At 45.9% G+C, this 15,281-nt stretch overlaps 1 protein-coding gene across 1 annotated transcript; it reads right to left on the bottom strand.

Moving 5' to 3' along the window:
* Nucleotides 1-5,660: 5,660 nt before the first annotated feature.
* WSB1 (WD repeat and SOCS box containing 1) lies at nucleotides 5,661-14,291 on the bottom strand. Its single transcript, XM_085078605.1, has 9 exons — nucleotides 14,161-14,291; nucleotides 13,442-13,610; nucleotides 12,261-12,529; nucleotides 11,347-11,478; nucleotides 10,872-10,972; nucleotides 8,606-8,778; nucleotides 8,104-8,217; nucleotides 7,283-7,390; nucleotides 5,661-6,776 (listed from the first exon to the last, which is right to left on the bottom strand). The coding sequence occupies exons 1-9, from the start codon at nucleotides 14,198-14,200 to the stop codon at nucleotides 6,617-6,619; spliced, it is 1,266 nt and encodes a 421-aa protein (XP_084934731.1). The 5' UTR covers nucleotides 14,201-14,291; the 3' UTR covers nucleotides 5,661-6,616.
* Between the last annotated feature and the right edge of the window lie 990 nt (nucleotides 14,292-15,281).

The following is a 15,281-nucleotide window of genomic DNA, read 5'->3' as shown; positions in this document are numbered from 1 at the left end:
TTAACAAAATGTCATCTGTGTGTGACAAAGTTGTTATGAAGCTGGAAGCCTGTAAAGTGGTGACTGATGGCTTCATTGTGTTTGGGACAATTTCAGACAGCAATTCCTCAATACTTGCTGGAAAAGCAGTTTTTCCACTCTTCCTTAAGCTGGGAGCCAGACTGGTCTTCCCAGAAATGATGAAAAACATCAGCTTTAGCTGGAACTCTCCTGACACTTCCCAGTAAAAGGACTCTTCAGTGCAGCCCCACCAAAGAGCCGCAGGATTGTTCACAGGACCATGGAAACACTGCAGATGTCATGTGAGCAGCTTTAGAAGAGGAAACCAAGTCTTGATAGATGCCAGTCTCCAGCCACTGTCATCGCGCTCTGGTGACTCACACAAGTGCATCAAGGCAGGCCTAGAAAGCCGAACTAATGTGTCATTTCCTTCCTCTTCCTCTCCCAGGGCAGCAGTTCACAGGGGGCCCCACTGACCTTTAGCCTCTGAAGGGGTGAGAGACTAAAGAGCTGACAGAGGTGTGTATTCAGGGAATGAAAGCATCAAAGGCTTACATTTATTTGGTTTTCTGGCACTCCTTGCATTTCATTGGCTCTTTCCTAATTAAAGCAGGAGAAACAAAAGAAGTCCAGGGTTTGTCTCCTGGCCTTGGCAGAACTCTTTCCTACTCGGTGCTGTTGTTTGCAGTGCACACAAGCAGCTCCCCACCGACAAGAGCACAGCACCCTGATGAGACAGAAAATCCCACCCAGCTCATTTTCTTTCTCCAAAGCTGACAGATTCCACCTGCAGCAGGAAGCAAGGGACTGATAGGTTGCAGAGTGGAGGTGCTATAGGAATCTCCCCTCCAAACCCGTGCCCAGGTGTGCGGAGCCGCGCGTGCCCAGGTGTGCGGAGCCGCGCGTGCCCGGCAGAGGGCGCCGCACCGCCGGCAGGTGCCCCGCGCCCGCAGCCCTTTCCCGGGATTTGGGTTTGGGTTCCATCCTCTCCCTGCTCTCCCAGGCCTTTCTCTCCAGGCACGTGGGTGCAGCAACAATCCAAACCAATCCCAGCTTTCCAGCAGGAGCTGTGCAGGGCATAGCCAAGATCATTTGGCACAGTGAAAATTCGTCAGGATGCCCGCAGGTCCAGGGCTGGTGAAGGGCTGCCACCCCACTCCCCGAGCACTAGAAGATGCTGAGCCTTTAGGAGCATGTGGCCTTCAAAATAACATGGTACATGTTTGATGTACCATGTAGCCTTTGATTTGTGGTACAGAACTAATTAGGGATCATGTTCTCAAACATTTCTCTAGAATTTTAACAGAATTTTGCCTTTGTTGCTTTGAGATGGGATTCAGCTCAGATCACTTTGCTCTGGAAACTGAGTGATTAAGAGCATTGGTACTCAGTATGAAGTCACAAGAGCAGTGTTTGAAAGAGCAGAGAAAATCAAGGCAGCAGCAGAACTGTATCTGTGCTGAGTGAAAGGAAGTCTCTGGAGCAGTCCCTGCAGATTGAGAGTATTTACATTTGACATTTGCTTGGAAAGCATGATAGGCCTGTGCCAAAGGGACTGCCTGACCACATTGGGGAGGAAAACCAGATTCTGAGGCTGGCCACAGTTTTCTTTTGAGTTCCTTTCTGTGCCTCATTTATTTACCTCTAAATGAGGGATTACGTTTTCTGTTCACAGCTTTGTCTCTTGTCTGTTTAATATAGGAGTTGTTTGGATTAGAGAGACTTCTTTATTAAAGGCTTGGATGCTACTATAATGCACAAATGAAGATAATTCAAACATTTCCAGGTTCCCATTAATATTCCAAATGCTATTATCGTTACATTTCTCCATAAATGCTACTGAGTTATGTTTTGTTTAAAGTATGATTTAGGATAATTGGTTAGTCAGAATACTGGTTTGTTTTTTAATAATAAGCAGTTAATAATATCTGCTGTTCAAGCCAAGAACTATTACAGATTCAAGGAAAAAATAGACAAAAAGAAAGCCTTCAACACCACATTTCTTATGAATTACTAGACAGAAGTGATACTAAAAAGAGGAAACCTTCTGACCACACCACAGTGCACAGAATGTCTTCCCAGACAATATATAAGGATTCCTGTTTGGGAGAGTCTGGGCTGTGGCACTGGCTTAGTTTCCTTGGGCAAAGAACTCCATAGGAAAAGTGTGATTTCAGAAGTTCTCCATCCACAGAGATGGACATCTTGAATTAATTTCTATTGCAATCTGCTGCCAAAAGAGCTCATGATCTGGCCTGTGTACCATGACGTGGACAGTAGCTGTTCTGTTTGAATCAAGCCCTCTGTGTCTGATGATGCAGCTGAGCTGCACAGAGCCCCTTCCTGGCATGGCAAGGGTCATGGGATTCATTCCCCCCTGCATGGGGGACTGGCCAGGGCAGGGGAGTGCTGATGTCCAGGGGTTCCAGCCCCATCACAAGAGGGTTGTAGCAGAAGCTGCAACACTTGTGTTGGCTAAATGCCATCCTGGCAGCTCTTCACCAAACACAAATTTGTGAGCAGGTCAGTCCACTTCCAGCTTCTCTAATGCCTCATGATCCAGTGGACACAGTCAGTAAACCTGGGGAAGCCAAGGGGTCTTTGTACCTTCCCTTGGGAGGTAAATGCCCTCACAGTTGCTGCCTTTCCAAAAAAAAGGTTATTGTGCCAGTGCAGTATTGTCCCAGCGCAAACACTGAGCTTTTCCCAGGCTCCAGAGTAACCCCTGGCAGGGAGTTGGGCACCACCACGTGTGAGTTGCACACAGACACACATGGATTGAGGCACTCACCCCCACATCGCCCCACAGAGCTACAGAGAGATAGATGATAGATAGATAGATAGATACACAGATACCTAGATAGACAGATATAGATCTCAAACTTCCCTTGCTTCATTGCAAGTCTTCGCTTTGAATATGCTTCATTAGAGCCTGGTCAGTTGTTGCTCAAATTACTGCCATGATGGACTCTTTAATTAGATTTTTATTTGTAACATTGTGCTGGAGAGTCAGGAGAGGATTCTCTAGGCAGCAGAGAAATGGCAAACTGCAAGATTTAGCACTGATTTATACAACTACAGAAGAAACATGCCACCCCTAGTTCCTGTTTGTTCCCTGAGAGTGCTAATTGCAGCTGCTTCACTTGAGTATCAGAACTACGTGAACCTTTGAGATCAGTGTGAAGGAAACCACTTGACACATTCAAGCCTCCCTCTGAGGCCAGGTGGCCTTGGGGCTGTGTCACAGACCTGTTGGAAGGTAGGGAGGGGACTTTCTCAGCTGCTCCTTTTCCTCACGTGCCAGTGACCTCACAAAAACCAGAACAGCTCTCTGGCCTGGGCAGCAGCAAACATGTATCTCAGTCTTGTGACATGCCACATCAGGATCAAAGTTCTGCCCAAACTCTTCTTGCTGCTGTTATCTGTAGTGGACCTTGGAAGGTTTTTTGGTTTTTTTTTCTTTCCTCTGATGCAATTAAGATGAAGCAATATTTTGAGTCTTTCTTCTGGACTTGTTCCTTCTGCAGTGACCACAAGGAGCTGGTTATAATTAATATCATCAAAACACCCTAATGGCTCCTGTGCAGGTACCCCAGAACATGTGAATTTACACTGTTAATACACAGTCTAGCCACTCTTACTAGAGCCCATAAATAAGTATTTTTCTCCTTGATGCAACAAAGAACTCAGCCAGCTGGAATGAAAGCGAGCATTCAGGAGCTTCTAATCTCATGTTAGAAATAAATCATATCTGCCCCTGAATTCTGTCTGGAATTAGCTGGTTACACAAGGCATAACCTTGCTGATAACTAACAGTGTTATCATGACTTAACTGAAGTTTACTCTGGCTTTCTTTTGGTTCTAGTACATCAATAATTAGGGCTGTTCTGAACCAGCTCATTGCAGCAGGATTTGGGTGCAGAGTAGTGTTTATAAAACAAACTTGTCCTTGTGCACAAGCCAGCACCCCACAGAAACCCTGCCTGCCTTACTCAGGTGCTTCTAATCTGAAATAATTACTTGGATAAACAGTTTCTGCCTGACACCTCTACCCGATTTCCCATAGGATCTTACATAACTTCTGTCCTTTATGAGACTATTGTAATATATAAGCAAAAGGTCATGGGATTCATTCACCCTATTTCTAAACTGCTCCAGTGGAAGACCTCACTTAGCATTGAAACAATAAGCCCCACACAATACTTAGCAGTTTTATTCAGTCGTGATTCAAATAAAATGCCATATATGAATGTGGAAAATTAAGAGTTTTCAGAGCATTCCAGAGAAACTTCCTTCTGGCTGAAGCTCTAGTTTTCTCTGACGCCATTTCAGACAGTCACTGCAGGCAGTGCCTCAGGCACAGGCCACTCTGTGTCCCTGCATTCTGAGCCCTCCTTCCTCCTGCCCCTCACCTCAGGGCCAGCCTGGATGGCCTCGTGGGGATGGAGCTCTTGCTTAGCTCCACACTATTGGCCTTTGCTTGTTCCCTTTCCCTTTCTTAACTTTGTCACTCCCTTGACAGCTGTTACTGAAGACCAGCTGGGAGGAAAGTGGTATCAGCCTGGAATATATTTAATTGCAATTAAGCCCAAGCTCTGCTCTCCTGAGGAAGCTTTTTCCCTATGCCTTTAATCCTTCAGTTTCTCCCTCCCACCTTTCTTTAGAGAAGGGATTGCCTGAGGAATACCCAGATTTATGTCCTGTGTGAGTACTGCTTCTCTTCAGTGCTGCTTCTGCTTCTCTGCTGCCTGCCACAACTCCTCTTCTGCAAGTAATTTGTGGGTTTCTTGTGTTTCTGGAAATGTTAGTGTCAGTGTTAGGCTGCTCAGAGATTCAGGTCTGTCAGAAGGTGCTGCTGTGAGCAGAAGGGAAGATATTCACTGATCAGAAATGAGTCCTTAGCTGTTAGATTCCCAGACAAGCACTAGGTCCCTCTCTGCAGTGTGAAACCAGTTCTCACCCAAAGCCCCCTGAGTCTTGTGGTGCTACGGGGAACACGAGCACTGTGTGACCTGGGAAGCTGTTTCTGTGTCTCTGGGAGGAGCTGAAGGGCCCAAATTTGTGCTGTGGTCACAACTGGAACTCCTGGGGATGTTGGGGATCAGGCCTCACCTTGTGGTGTCCCATCGTGGCAGGAAGAGGCTTGTAAACGTGTTACATGATTATAAATAGCCTCGATAATGAGGAAAGCTTGTGTACTTGGTCTAACACTGTCATTTGTGTCCTGGGAGAAAGGTTAGAGCAAACAGAGGAACTGCTGCAGGCAGAGCTGGGAAAAGCAGCATTTGGAGTTGGTGAAAGGGGGACCTGGGATGTTGTTTTCTTCCTCTACCTCCATAAATCAGACCTTTTGGTGAACACACCTGAGGAGACCCTTCAATAAGCCTCTCTTACAAGACCCTACATTTAAGTCCTACTTGCTGACCAGGGCTGGAACTGTGATCTTGCAGAAAGAGGACCTTGGCAAGCCCAGCTTTCAGCTTAAGCTCATCAAGGTGCTTAAATAAGCAGATTTGCAGCTCACACAAGCTTATAACAGTCATGGCTTGAGAGAGCTCTGTAAGCATCTGTCTGAAAGCACAAACCAGGCCTCAGCAACTCAGCCTGGAGTGCTGCAGGCAGACAGTGTTGATAAATAAGTCACCACATGAGATACCAGAAAAATTTTATGCAAGTTTTTAATAAAAAATTCAACAAAAATATATATAATCAGGCATTTTATGCAATGCATACATTCTTTATATCTGCAGGTACAGATAAATAACAGAAGGCAAAACCAAGTATTTTGCTTATCTTTGGCCATTAACCAATAATCACCCCCAGATAGATATTATAGGGTTAAAGGATAATGAACTGAGTCTGTAAATGTCTCTCATTACAGACACAGTATCAGGCAATAATACAGTAGTCAGATTTTCAGAAATGTAAGGAAATAGTTCTCTAACACTGCCCAATACTGAAATTTCACCTGGTTTGCTGCTATGGAGCATAAGGCCTTCAGCTGACTCAGGCACTGTCCTGGGTTACCTCAGATCCACTCCAGCCCTCGTTAACCTCCTTCCCTTCTCCACGCACTGCTCTCTACAAAGCCATGCTGTACTTCTTCACAAATAAACTAGCACAAACTCACCTGGGGGCAGCTTTCTGCACCCAACCAATGTACAGAAGGAAGCTTAACTGCTCTCTAAGTCAATAGCTTTCCTACCTCGGTGTGCCAGAACAACAGCTGTCCTTCCACTTAAAGCACAGATGCATCATGGCTCTACCAAAGCAATATATACATGAGACACATGAAAAATCATACAAGCAATTTTTAAAGGTACATTGATAACATGTAGCAGCTTATGTCTATATATGTACATGTTTTCACAGTTATATTTTAGAAAATTGAGAACACCAGGAATACTTCTACTGTGTTTTCTATAAATAGTAAAAAAATTACCTGTCAGGCATTTTGATAAAATAGGATTTAGGTTATCACTTTAAATAGCTCTTGAAAACCTGTAGAGTTTTAAGCTTAAAGGCTGTACAGTTTGAGGATTCTGTAAAGTGTTTGTAGCCAGTTTCAGCAGCTGGGCCACCTCCCAGTTGGTTGGATTTTTTCTTCTCAGAAAACTCAAATCTGGTAACAAAGAAACTCCATGACTTTGCACGGGATAGGCAAGTTCTTGACTTGGCTGGTGGGCATCACCCTGCGGATTGCCATGCGACACAGGTGCTGCAGGCTGGACACCTGGCTGGGGGTTGCCCAGAAGTACACACTGCCGTCCTGGGTCCTGCACAAAACCCCACAAACCCCCCAGGTTATTCCACTTGAACAGCTCAGCCCACTACCAATCCAATACACACAGACATGGCTAGGTAGGGGACTTGCTGGTGCTCAGTTCCAGCTGCTCCAGGCTCATTTACTCCAGATTCTGATTTACTCCAGTTCTTATTTTAAGCTACAGCAGCACAATAAGCTACTTGTCTCTGCAACAGCAGCAGATCTCCCAGCAGCTACTGCTGTGCCACCTGAAACAGGGCAACTGCCCTCTGCTATCTGATGGACTTCTTCCAATCCACATGTTTTGGGTCTCTCACATATTTATTTTCAAAGATAAGAAATGAGTTTATCAGCTGATTGATTTTTCTGCTATTTGAGGCATGTTTAAACAAATAGCACCAGTCAGAAGCACCACGTTGCAAGTCACAATTGAAGATTTTTAGAACACTGAGCCATTGTTTTCAATCTCTTGTGTTACCCTTAATATCTTAGAAAGGAAAAGAAGTCTGTACTTGCCCTGCAGCCAGAACACTGCCGTCGGTAGAGAAAGTACAGCAGAGCCCATTGTTCAGAGGTGCAACTTGTACAGGGTATTCTTCATCAATTCTCCAGAACCTCACCATTCTGAGGGGGAAGGACAGCATAGGAAATCATCAGAGTAGGTTTATAATTCTGCTTGTTGTCTTCTCTGTGCTACACAAGAAATTAATCTGAAGCATAGCTCAGGCAATTTATATGAACATTTTAATAGGCATTCAAAGTGTTTTAGGTTTGGCCTGAAATGCTCAGACTTCTTTCCTGATAAATTCCTTGATCTATACTTCTTCAATTAAAAAAATAATTGCCTTCAACAGCAGAAAGCAATACCTGAACTATAGATTTAGACAATCTCTCTTAAGTGTCGCTTATGTTAGAAATTCCCAACAATGCAATTGTCTTAATTAAAAAAACTAAGACCCTCCTGTAGATAACTGAATACCATCACTGTCATCTTGAGAAAGCATTTCACACTCCTCAAATACAGCTCTTCGAGCTACCACTGCTGCTGCTAGTGGAGCTGAATACAAGGTCACGGGATACTCTTCCCTTTGCTTTGGAATCTACGTCTGTCCCCAAGACTTGTCTGCATTAACAACTCCATTTACAATCCCTCTTTGTTGTTTCCAGCTGTTCCACACTTGAGTTACTCAGATCATCTACTCTGTACACAACAAATGATTTCTACACTCAAAATGAACATTAACATAATACCAGACAACTAGCCTGCCTTTCCCAAGAGCCCCAGGAGCCCCAGCTGACAGCACTGAGAGGTCCCAGGAGGTGTAGGAAGCACTCACTTGTCATCGGCCAGGCTGGCGACGTGCAGCCCGTCGTGGCTGAAGCACACCGAACGCACCCAGCGGTCATTCGCGCCCCCCGCGAATATCGGCGTGGGAGGGGGGAACAAGTGCCTGTGGGGACACACAGACACACTCAGTGACACTGCCACGTCTGCAGCTGGGCAAGGGCTCTCTCAGCCAGCACAGCAAAGCTCAGCAATTAGAAAACAAATAGAACGTTTAACTATTTAACCATAGATTCAGGAGTGGAGACTGAACTACTGTGCCTTCTGTAGCACTAAGCACTTAGCTTTTTTGAGCAACTTAATACACATTAAAATTGCAGTGCTGTAAATTCTCTCTCAGACAGAAGAACAACCTCCAGTCTGCCACTTTAGGGTTTCCATCAGCCACTGCTCTATTCCAAGTCCAATTATCAGCTACATACACAAACCCGTTGTATTTCAGTTAGTCATCTCCACTCTGGGAGAAAGTTTCCAGATCTGACTGCTTTACTTACCCAAATTCCCTAAGAATTACTCCAATATGTGGATCCCAGACATAGACTCGAGTATCGTAAGATGCAGTAGCCAGTAATGCTCCATCAGGAGAGAACTCACAAGCTACAACATCATTGTGATGTCCTTCAAGTTTCCGTAACATGGAGTATTTATCCATATCCCAGAGGAAAACCTGCAATAAATAAGCTGATGTTATAGCTCGGCTCAGAGAGGCAATGAAGCATTTAATTTGTTTTCTAAAGTATAGCTAGTCTTATTTAGGATTATATTAAAATCAGGTATTATGAATTACTACAATTAAGAAATATGCTCAGTGTCATACTCAGATTAAAATCAAGGTTTTTTTAAAAAATAATTAAAGCAGACATGCAAGTTCTAACTCAAATTTGTTAAATGTTATTAACAAAATAAGCCAAAATATAAGATAAAGGCAACACAATTTAACCATGTAGCTTACTGAAATTCATGTATTACAAAACTATTTTATTAAAATATTCATAAATAAATAGGGTTAAACTCTACAGTCCCCTCTTTTCAGTAACTACCAAAATTTTAAGAAATATACAGACAGAAAATGTAAGGTTAACATATTGTTACTCCAGTGGCATCCCTTTAAGATCACTTGTTTACAATTGCTTGGATCACCAACGTCAGCCTAGGAAGAGAAACAGATACTGCAAGCAAAAAGAATTTTCACAGCCAAAAGTTACGTTTTTGGCAAAACAACAGGGAACTCTAACCACATTATTAGAAAGAATTTAGGCATTTAAAATCAAGTCAACAGTAATAAACAACATTAACATTACAATTTACCAGCTAATTGCAGTGTATTATAAGAATTGATAGAATATTACAGTATTTTACATGCAGCTGTACATTATATACAATCAAAATAAGGACTGTGCAGAATTACTTAATAGGAACTATCCATGTACTGCAGCATAGTTTTATAGGAATGTATGTCTTTAGCAGAAGCTGTTATGTCCTTCAAAGAGCTCATTAGCAGCCTTAGTTTTTCCCTTGACAGTTTTACTGCACAGGTTAAATTCTGACATCTGGGATAAATTTATGTTTGACCCAAACAAACTCAGCCTTAGTGCCTCCCATACTGCCTAACTCTGAACCATTTTACAATCGGTTATAAACACGTTCACTAATTTTTCCAAGGAGACCCCACTACGTTTGAGGAGTCAGTCAGTGTGTTTCACTGCTGTGAAAATTATTAAAAAAACAACAAAAAAAAAAAAAAGCAAGCAAGCAAGCAGACAGTGGACATGGAGCAGCACCTGCGTACGTACAGGACAGGACCCCTTGCAGCCGAGGGCAAGGTGACTTCGTCCTACGGTACAGACGGTACAGCTCGCCGGGCTGGCGGCCAGAGTGCCACTCTGCCCGCCAACACCACTGTGCTCCTCAGAGTGGTGCCAGCTTAACTCAATCACACCAATATTGCTGCCACCACCTGTGACAGGGAAAGCAAGAAGCTTATGGAAAACACACAGCCTCCAGACAGCAATGTACACATCCCCCTCTGCTCCACCACAGAGCCAAACCCCACACCTCGGCCGCTCTCCAGCGAGGTGGACAGTGCATCTGAGCACTCCCACAGAAGTGATGGCCAGAGACTGAACTGGGCCTTTCGAGGCTCCACTACACTGCCTACAGAGTCCCTGGAACCAGGCTGAATTCCCCTTTTTGGTTTGCCCTAATTCTTCAGTGCCAGGAGTAGCTTATGGCATACGTGCGTTACCTGCACTGCTTTCAGTTCTCTAGCAGGGCATTAGGACAGGATGGAAGCAAAAACAGTCTGCTCCTCTTCCTTCTAACTCTTAAGCACCATTGCCATTGGTATGGGAAAACAGGGAGAAACGTTTTTGTTCAGCAGGAGATACCCTGACTGGCTCAGACTTTGTAAAATCTTTCTCATGGAGCAGGAAATAGGAAGGACAAAATCAAAACCAAAATAGTTTTATGCATTAATCTAAGTATCTTTTAACACTGGCAGCGTTAGTGGTCTCTGTTTTATGCCATGACCCTGTGCAGACCTATTTCTCAACACTTACAGCCTCTTCAACTAAAAGCAGTGCAAGTTCCATTCACCAATCAGGGTCTCAATGCACCATTTGCCAGTTTAATTTCATGCACTTTTACATCATCAAACATTAGAAGTTCATGACACCGAGCACAAGCTTAATGTTACTTAGATTTAAAATGATTATGCATACAATTCAGGAGAATTAAGGAACAAGAAACTCTGACACATACTGCTTTACTCGCTCCAACAGAACAGAGGATGGAGGAGTCTGGAGAGAATGCACAGCCATACACCCAGTTCGGATGGCCTCTCAACACCTTCATCATGTTTCCTAAAATGAAAGACATTGCTGTAAGAATTGGTTAAACATGACAAAATTCAGAAAAGCTTTTCCAAATTAGTTGTTCCTCTGCAAAATTTTGTATTATTTTCCAAAACATCTCGCAGAGTCATTCTACACAGAAATAAAAACCGTGGGATGCAGCTCTACTCCCATGTCCCTATTCTGAAAGGTCACTCTTGGCCCAACACCTGCTTCTGCCTCCAGGTTCAGACAGATAAAGAACTCCGAGGGAGTGCAGAGTGAGTGACTAATAGAACAGAGTGTTTAAGCAATCCTGACCAAACTGAGTCTAGAGCAATAAAAGAGGCAAGTACATGGATACTTCTCTCAGGTTTTAGGGCAGACAAACTCCAGACACGTACCATCATCTTTCAGGTCCCACACTCGCAGCGTTTTGTCTCTGGATGCAGACACAAGGATCAGGCTGCCATCGGGGGCAAACGTTAAATCTCTGACAACTTCTGTGTGGTCCATCAGGTTAAGGAGGAGTTTTCCTGTTGCATGAGAACACCACAATTTAACATGAAGGACTGTACTTACATCAAATGCTTTATGGACACAAATACTGAATACAAAATTACACCACATAAAGACAATTTTTTTGGTAGAAATGCTCCTCACAGTGAGCAGCACATGGATCCTTTCACTCTCCTGTATGAAGAAACAACTCTCTGAAAAGCTAGAAAATATATATACTAGAACCTCAGAATAAGGCAAGACTGGTCTTTAGACAGACTTCCCTGTTCTAAGCTTCAATTTACAAGGACAAACTACTCCATAATCATTACTTTTTTTAACTGAGTTCTCTCCAACCTAGCAGCTGTGCTACCAGCAAAACTGACAGTCCATAGGTTCAGATTCAGTCCTTTTAAGTAATTTTTCTTTTAAAAAAAATAAAAGGTCCTCATCAACATAAACCAGCGACTTCATGCTTTTAAAGTAGAAAACTAAGAAGTCTTTTGAGTAAAAAACCATTGTACATACACGCACATTTAATTATTTTGCATCTTCCATCTCTCACATCTCAAAGCATGACCTGCCTCTCTTGTTCCTTTGACATTTTTCGTTACTTCTGATTGCAGGAGCTCATGCTCTTTTAATATTTTTTAATTAGTATTCAAGGTTCAGTTCCCAGTTCCAATTCTATACCCAATTCCTGCAGCATACTATCGATACTATTACTGCATAAAGCATGAATTGGCGCTTGAGTGTGACGAGCAGCGTCAGGCCAACACTCCCAGGGACACAGCATGCTGTGAGCCCCCTGCACACCCACCTGTGTAGACATCCCAGATCTTGATGCGGCCGTTGTTGAGGCCGGTGGCGAGCAGCAGCTGGTCCTGCCCGAACTTGAAGCGGTGCCACTCGATGTTGACGCAGCGGCTCTGCTTCTCGGGCACCGAGGAGCCGAAGGCCAAGCTCCACACGATGTCCCCGCAGTCGATGATGTGCTCGCAGGGCTTGTTCTTCTGGCTGCTCTCACTGCTCTGCCTCGGCAGCCGTGTGCTGACGGTGTTTGCACCATTCTTCGTGCCGTGCAGCAGGCTGCAAAGCGAACAAAGCACAGAAACACAGCGCAAGTTAACTCGAAAACCTGAAATTTCTTAAAGGTGTAATGAAATCTGGGAGTTGTGAAATGTACATCTCTGAGCTGCATTTTTACTTTAAAATTATAAAAGTAGTGTTTTCTTATAACCCTGAAAAATTACCAGCACCTGAAAACCTTCCAACATAATATAATACTAATATTCTGTATACAGTTTTACCTCTATAGAAAGCAAGACACTAACTTAACCAACTGCAAAACCCAACAGTTTTAAAGCATTTACAGGAAAGTGAGTCACAACAATTTCTAGGACTTCCTGCTAAATGAGTGAGAAGTTCCCCGCAATTCCCTTACATATGTTAAACCCTGTAAAGAGATACTGAGTGTCCAGCGCATGGAAAACAATTAACCACCCCCAAAAGGCAGAAAAAATGTGTCTGAGAAATATAACCAGCTACAGAATTGCAGTGGCTGGCTACCAACCTCGCTAAAATGCCACCTGCAAGTGCCAATAAAACGTGTAGTTTGGAACTCTACTTGCATTCTAACAACGATGGTAAGGACAGAAGTCTGCCTTTAAGTAAATTCCTAAAAGCTAAAGCCAAACAGCATCGTGATAGGAAATTTAAAGGGACAGATCTGCCCATGTCTCTAAATTCCTTTTTCATTCTAACTTCCTCTTATTTTAGAGCATCTGAATCAATTAATAAGTCGCTCCTCCACAGGCTTTGTGAGGTTGCAATAGTTGTTCCTCCTGCTGGCCACTGAGGAAGAGATGAAACAGCTGTTATTTTAAGGAATTAGTTCTTCCCCAAGGTTCAAAGCCTAAAAGACCAATACACGCGTTTTAATCGATTTGAAGCTATCTCCTGTTTTTAAAGCACACTGAAAGCCATAGCGGTTCGTCTTACAAGTTGTTGAGGCACTGTGCCCAGGGGACCAGCTTCACTATGCGATGTCCCTGTGACCACGCCAGGTACGAGCCATCGGGAGCGAACGCGACCGTCCAGTTCTCCCGGCCGCACTTCTTGTCGAAGGGAGACGTGGGGGCCAGGAGCTCTCCGACCGTGCGCGACCGAGCTGCGGGACAGAGGAGAGCGAGTGAGAGGGACGGCGGGCCGAGCGAGAGGGACGGCGAGCCGCGCAGCGCCTCACACAGCCTACCCGGCACCCGCCGCGTCACCCTGCTTTTGTTTCACGGCTCTTAACGCCATCGGGACAGGGGCCCGGGGTCACCGCATAACCGAGCGGGGATGAGCCCCGGCAGGGAAACACGCCGTGCTGAACCAACTGCGGGCGATACCGCACCCGGTACGGAGATACCGCCGGGCCCGCGTCTGCGCACGGCCGGGAGAACGGGCCGGGAGCCGGGAGAGGCTCCGAGTGCCCGGAAAGGCTCCGTGTGCGGGGAGAGGCTCCGTGTGCCCGGAAAAGCTCCGTGTGCCGGGAAAGGCTCCGTGTGCCGGGAAAGGCTCCGTGTGCCCGGATCCCGCCCGTTACCCGCAGGCAGCCCCGAGCGCTGCGCTGCCGTTCTGCGGGATGGGCTGAGCGCCCGCCGCCCCCGCCCGAGCCCGGGCCGAGCCAGGGCCCAGCCGAGCTGCCCCGCCGCGCCCGCCCGCCCCCCGCTCACCGATGAGCTTCTCGTTGACACTCGGGGGAAAGCTGGCCATGGACGGGCGGCCTGAAGAGCGACGGGGCTGCCACGGAGCGGGAGCGGCGGGCGCGGGCTGGGCAAGATGGCGGCGGCGGGCGGCGGGGCGGGGCGGGGAGCGCTCGGCGCGGGGCCGGGCTGGGCTGGGCCGGGATGGGCCGGGCCGGGATGGGCCGGGCCGGGCCGGGCCGGGCCGGGGTGGGCCGGGCCGGGATGGGCTGGGGTGTGCGGACAGCGGCTTTGTCCGTTCTGTCCGTCCTCCCTGCCCTGCCCTGCCCTGCCCTGCCCTGCATGCTCTGCCCGTCCGCAGCCCTTGGCGCTCCCAGCCCCGCTCCGGTGCCCGGCCGTGCGGCTGTCCCGGTCCGGCTCGCATCCTGAACCTGTCAGACCCGTCCTCCCGCAGTGCACCTCCCTGGTTCAAGGGCTGGAGGAGTCTCCTACTCTTTAGGGCTTCTTTCTAAACGTTTATAGTTCAGCATTTAAATCCAGCGGTATTTCTTTTATGATAAAATTTTAAATTTACTGTTAAAACAACTTGGAGAGTGAAGCTCTGAGAGTACCTCATTCTCTGTTGATTTTGTATTAACATCTCTGTACACTCCTCTGCTTCCATTTCCTCTTTTCTCCTTTTGCATATCTAAGTTCCCCTTTTCTAGACCAAGTGACTCTTGCTTGCTCTGTCTGTGGACTTCAGAGAAGCACCCAGCAGGATAATTAACTGCAGATAATAACTGTGATTTCATTCCAGAGCGGTGGCCTTGCTGGCAGATGCACTGCAATAGCCATGAGATCAGCTATTCACCTGTAGCAACAGCCAGGAATTATCTCAGGGTGAGCAAGGCCAGCGAAGCATTTTTTAAATCATGTACTGACACAATGTCAAAGAAAGGAGCGGGAAGAAGTTTGGAATGTTTTTGGTGATGTGAACACTAGCATGGATTAGCTCTGGTCTGTATAAATTCCCCTAGCACATCGTAGCATTTCTTTGATAGAGCATAATCCTGTTCCTGCTCTGTCCATCCCCCCACTGCCAGCAGAGGGAAGAGCCCTGAGCAGCTCTCTGCAGCTAATCCCTGGACAATTCTTTGGAACAAGGCAGA

The sequence above is a fragment of the Lichenostomus cassidix genome, chromosome 19 (assembly GCF_008360975.1).
Source record: "Lichenostomus cassidix isolate B80296 chromosome 19, HeHo_3.0, whole genome shotgun sequence".
NCBI classification, from domain to species: domain Eukaryota; kingdom Metazoa; phylum Chordata; class Aves; order Passeriformes; family Meliphagidae; genus Lichenostomus; species Lichenostomus cassidix.
Note: the sequence above shows the minus strand (reverse complement) of the source record. Positions and strands in the feature narration are given on the sequence as shown.

Bases quoted from the DNA above. Each gene is read 5' to 3' on its own strand.
- WSB1 (XM_085078605.1), bottom strand. From the start codon at position 14,200: ATGGCCAGCTTTCCCCCGAGTGTCAACGAGAAGCTCATCG. The intron at 8,779-10,871 runs GTATGTGTCAGA...TATTTATTGCAG, and splicing joins CTGTTGGAGCGAGTAAAGCA to GTTTTCCTCTGGGATATGGA. The intron at 6,777-7,282 runs GCAAGTACAGAC...GGTTTTGTGCAG, and splicing joins GGCAGTGTTCTGGCTGCAGG to GACCCAGGACGGCAGTGTGT.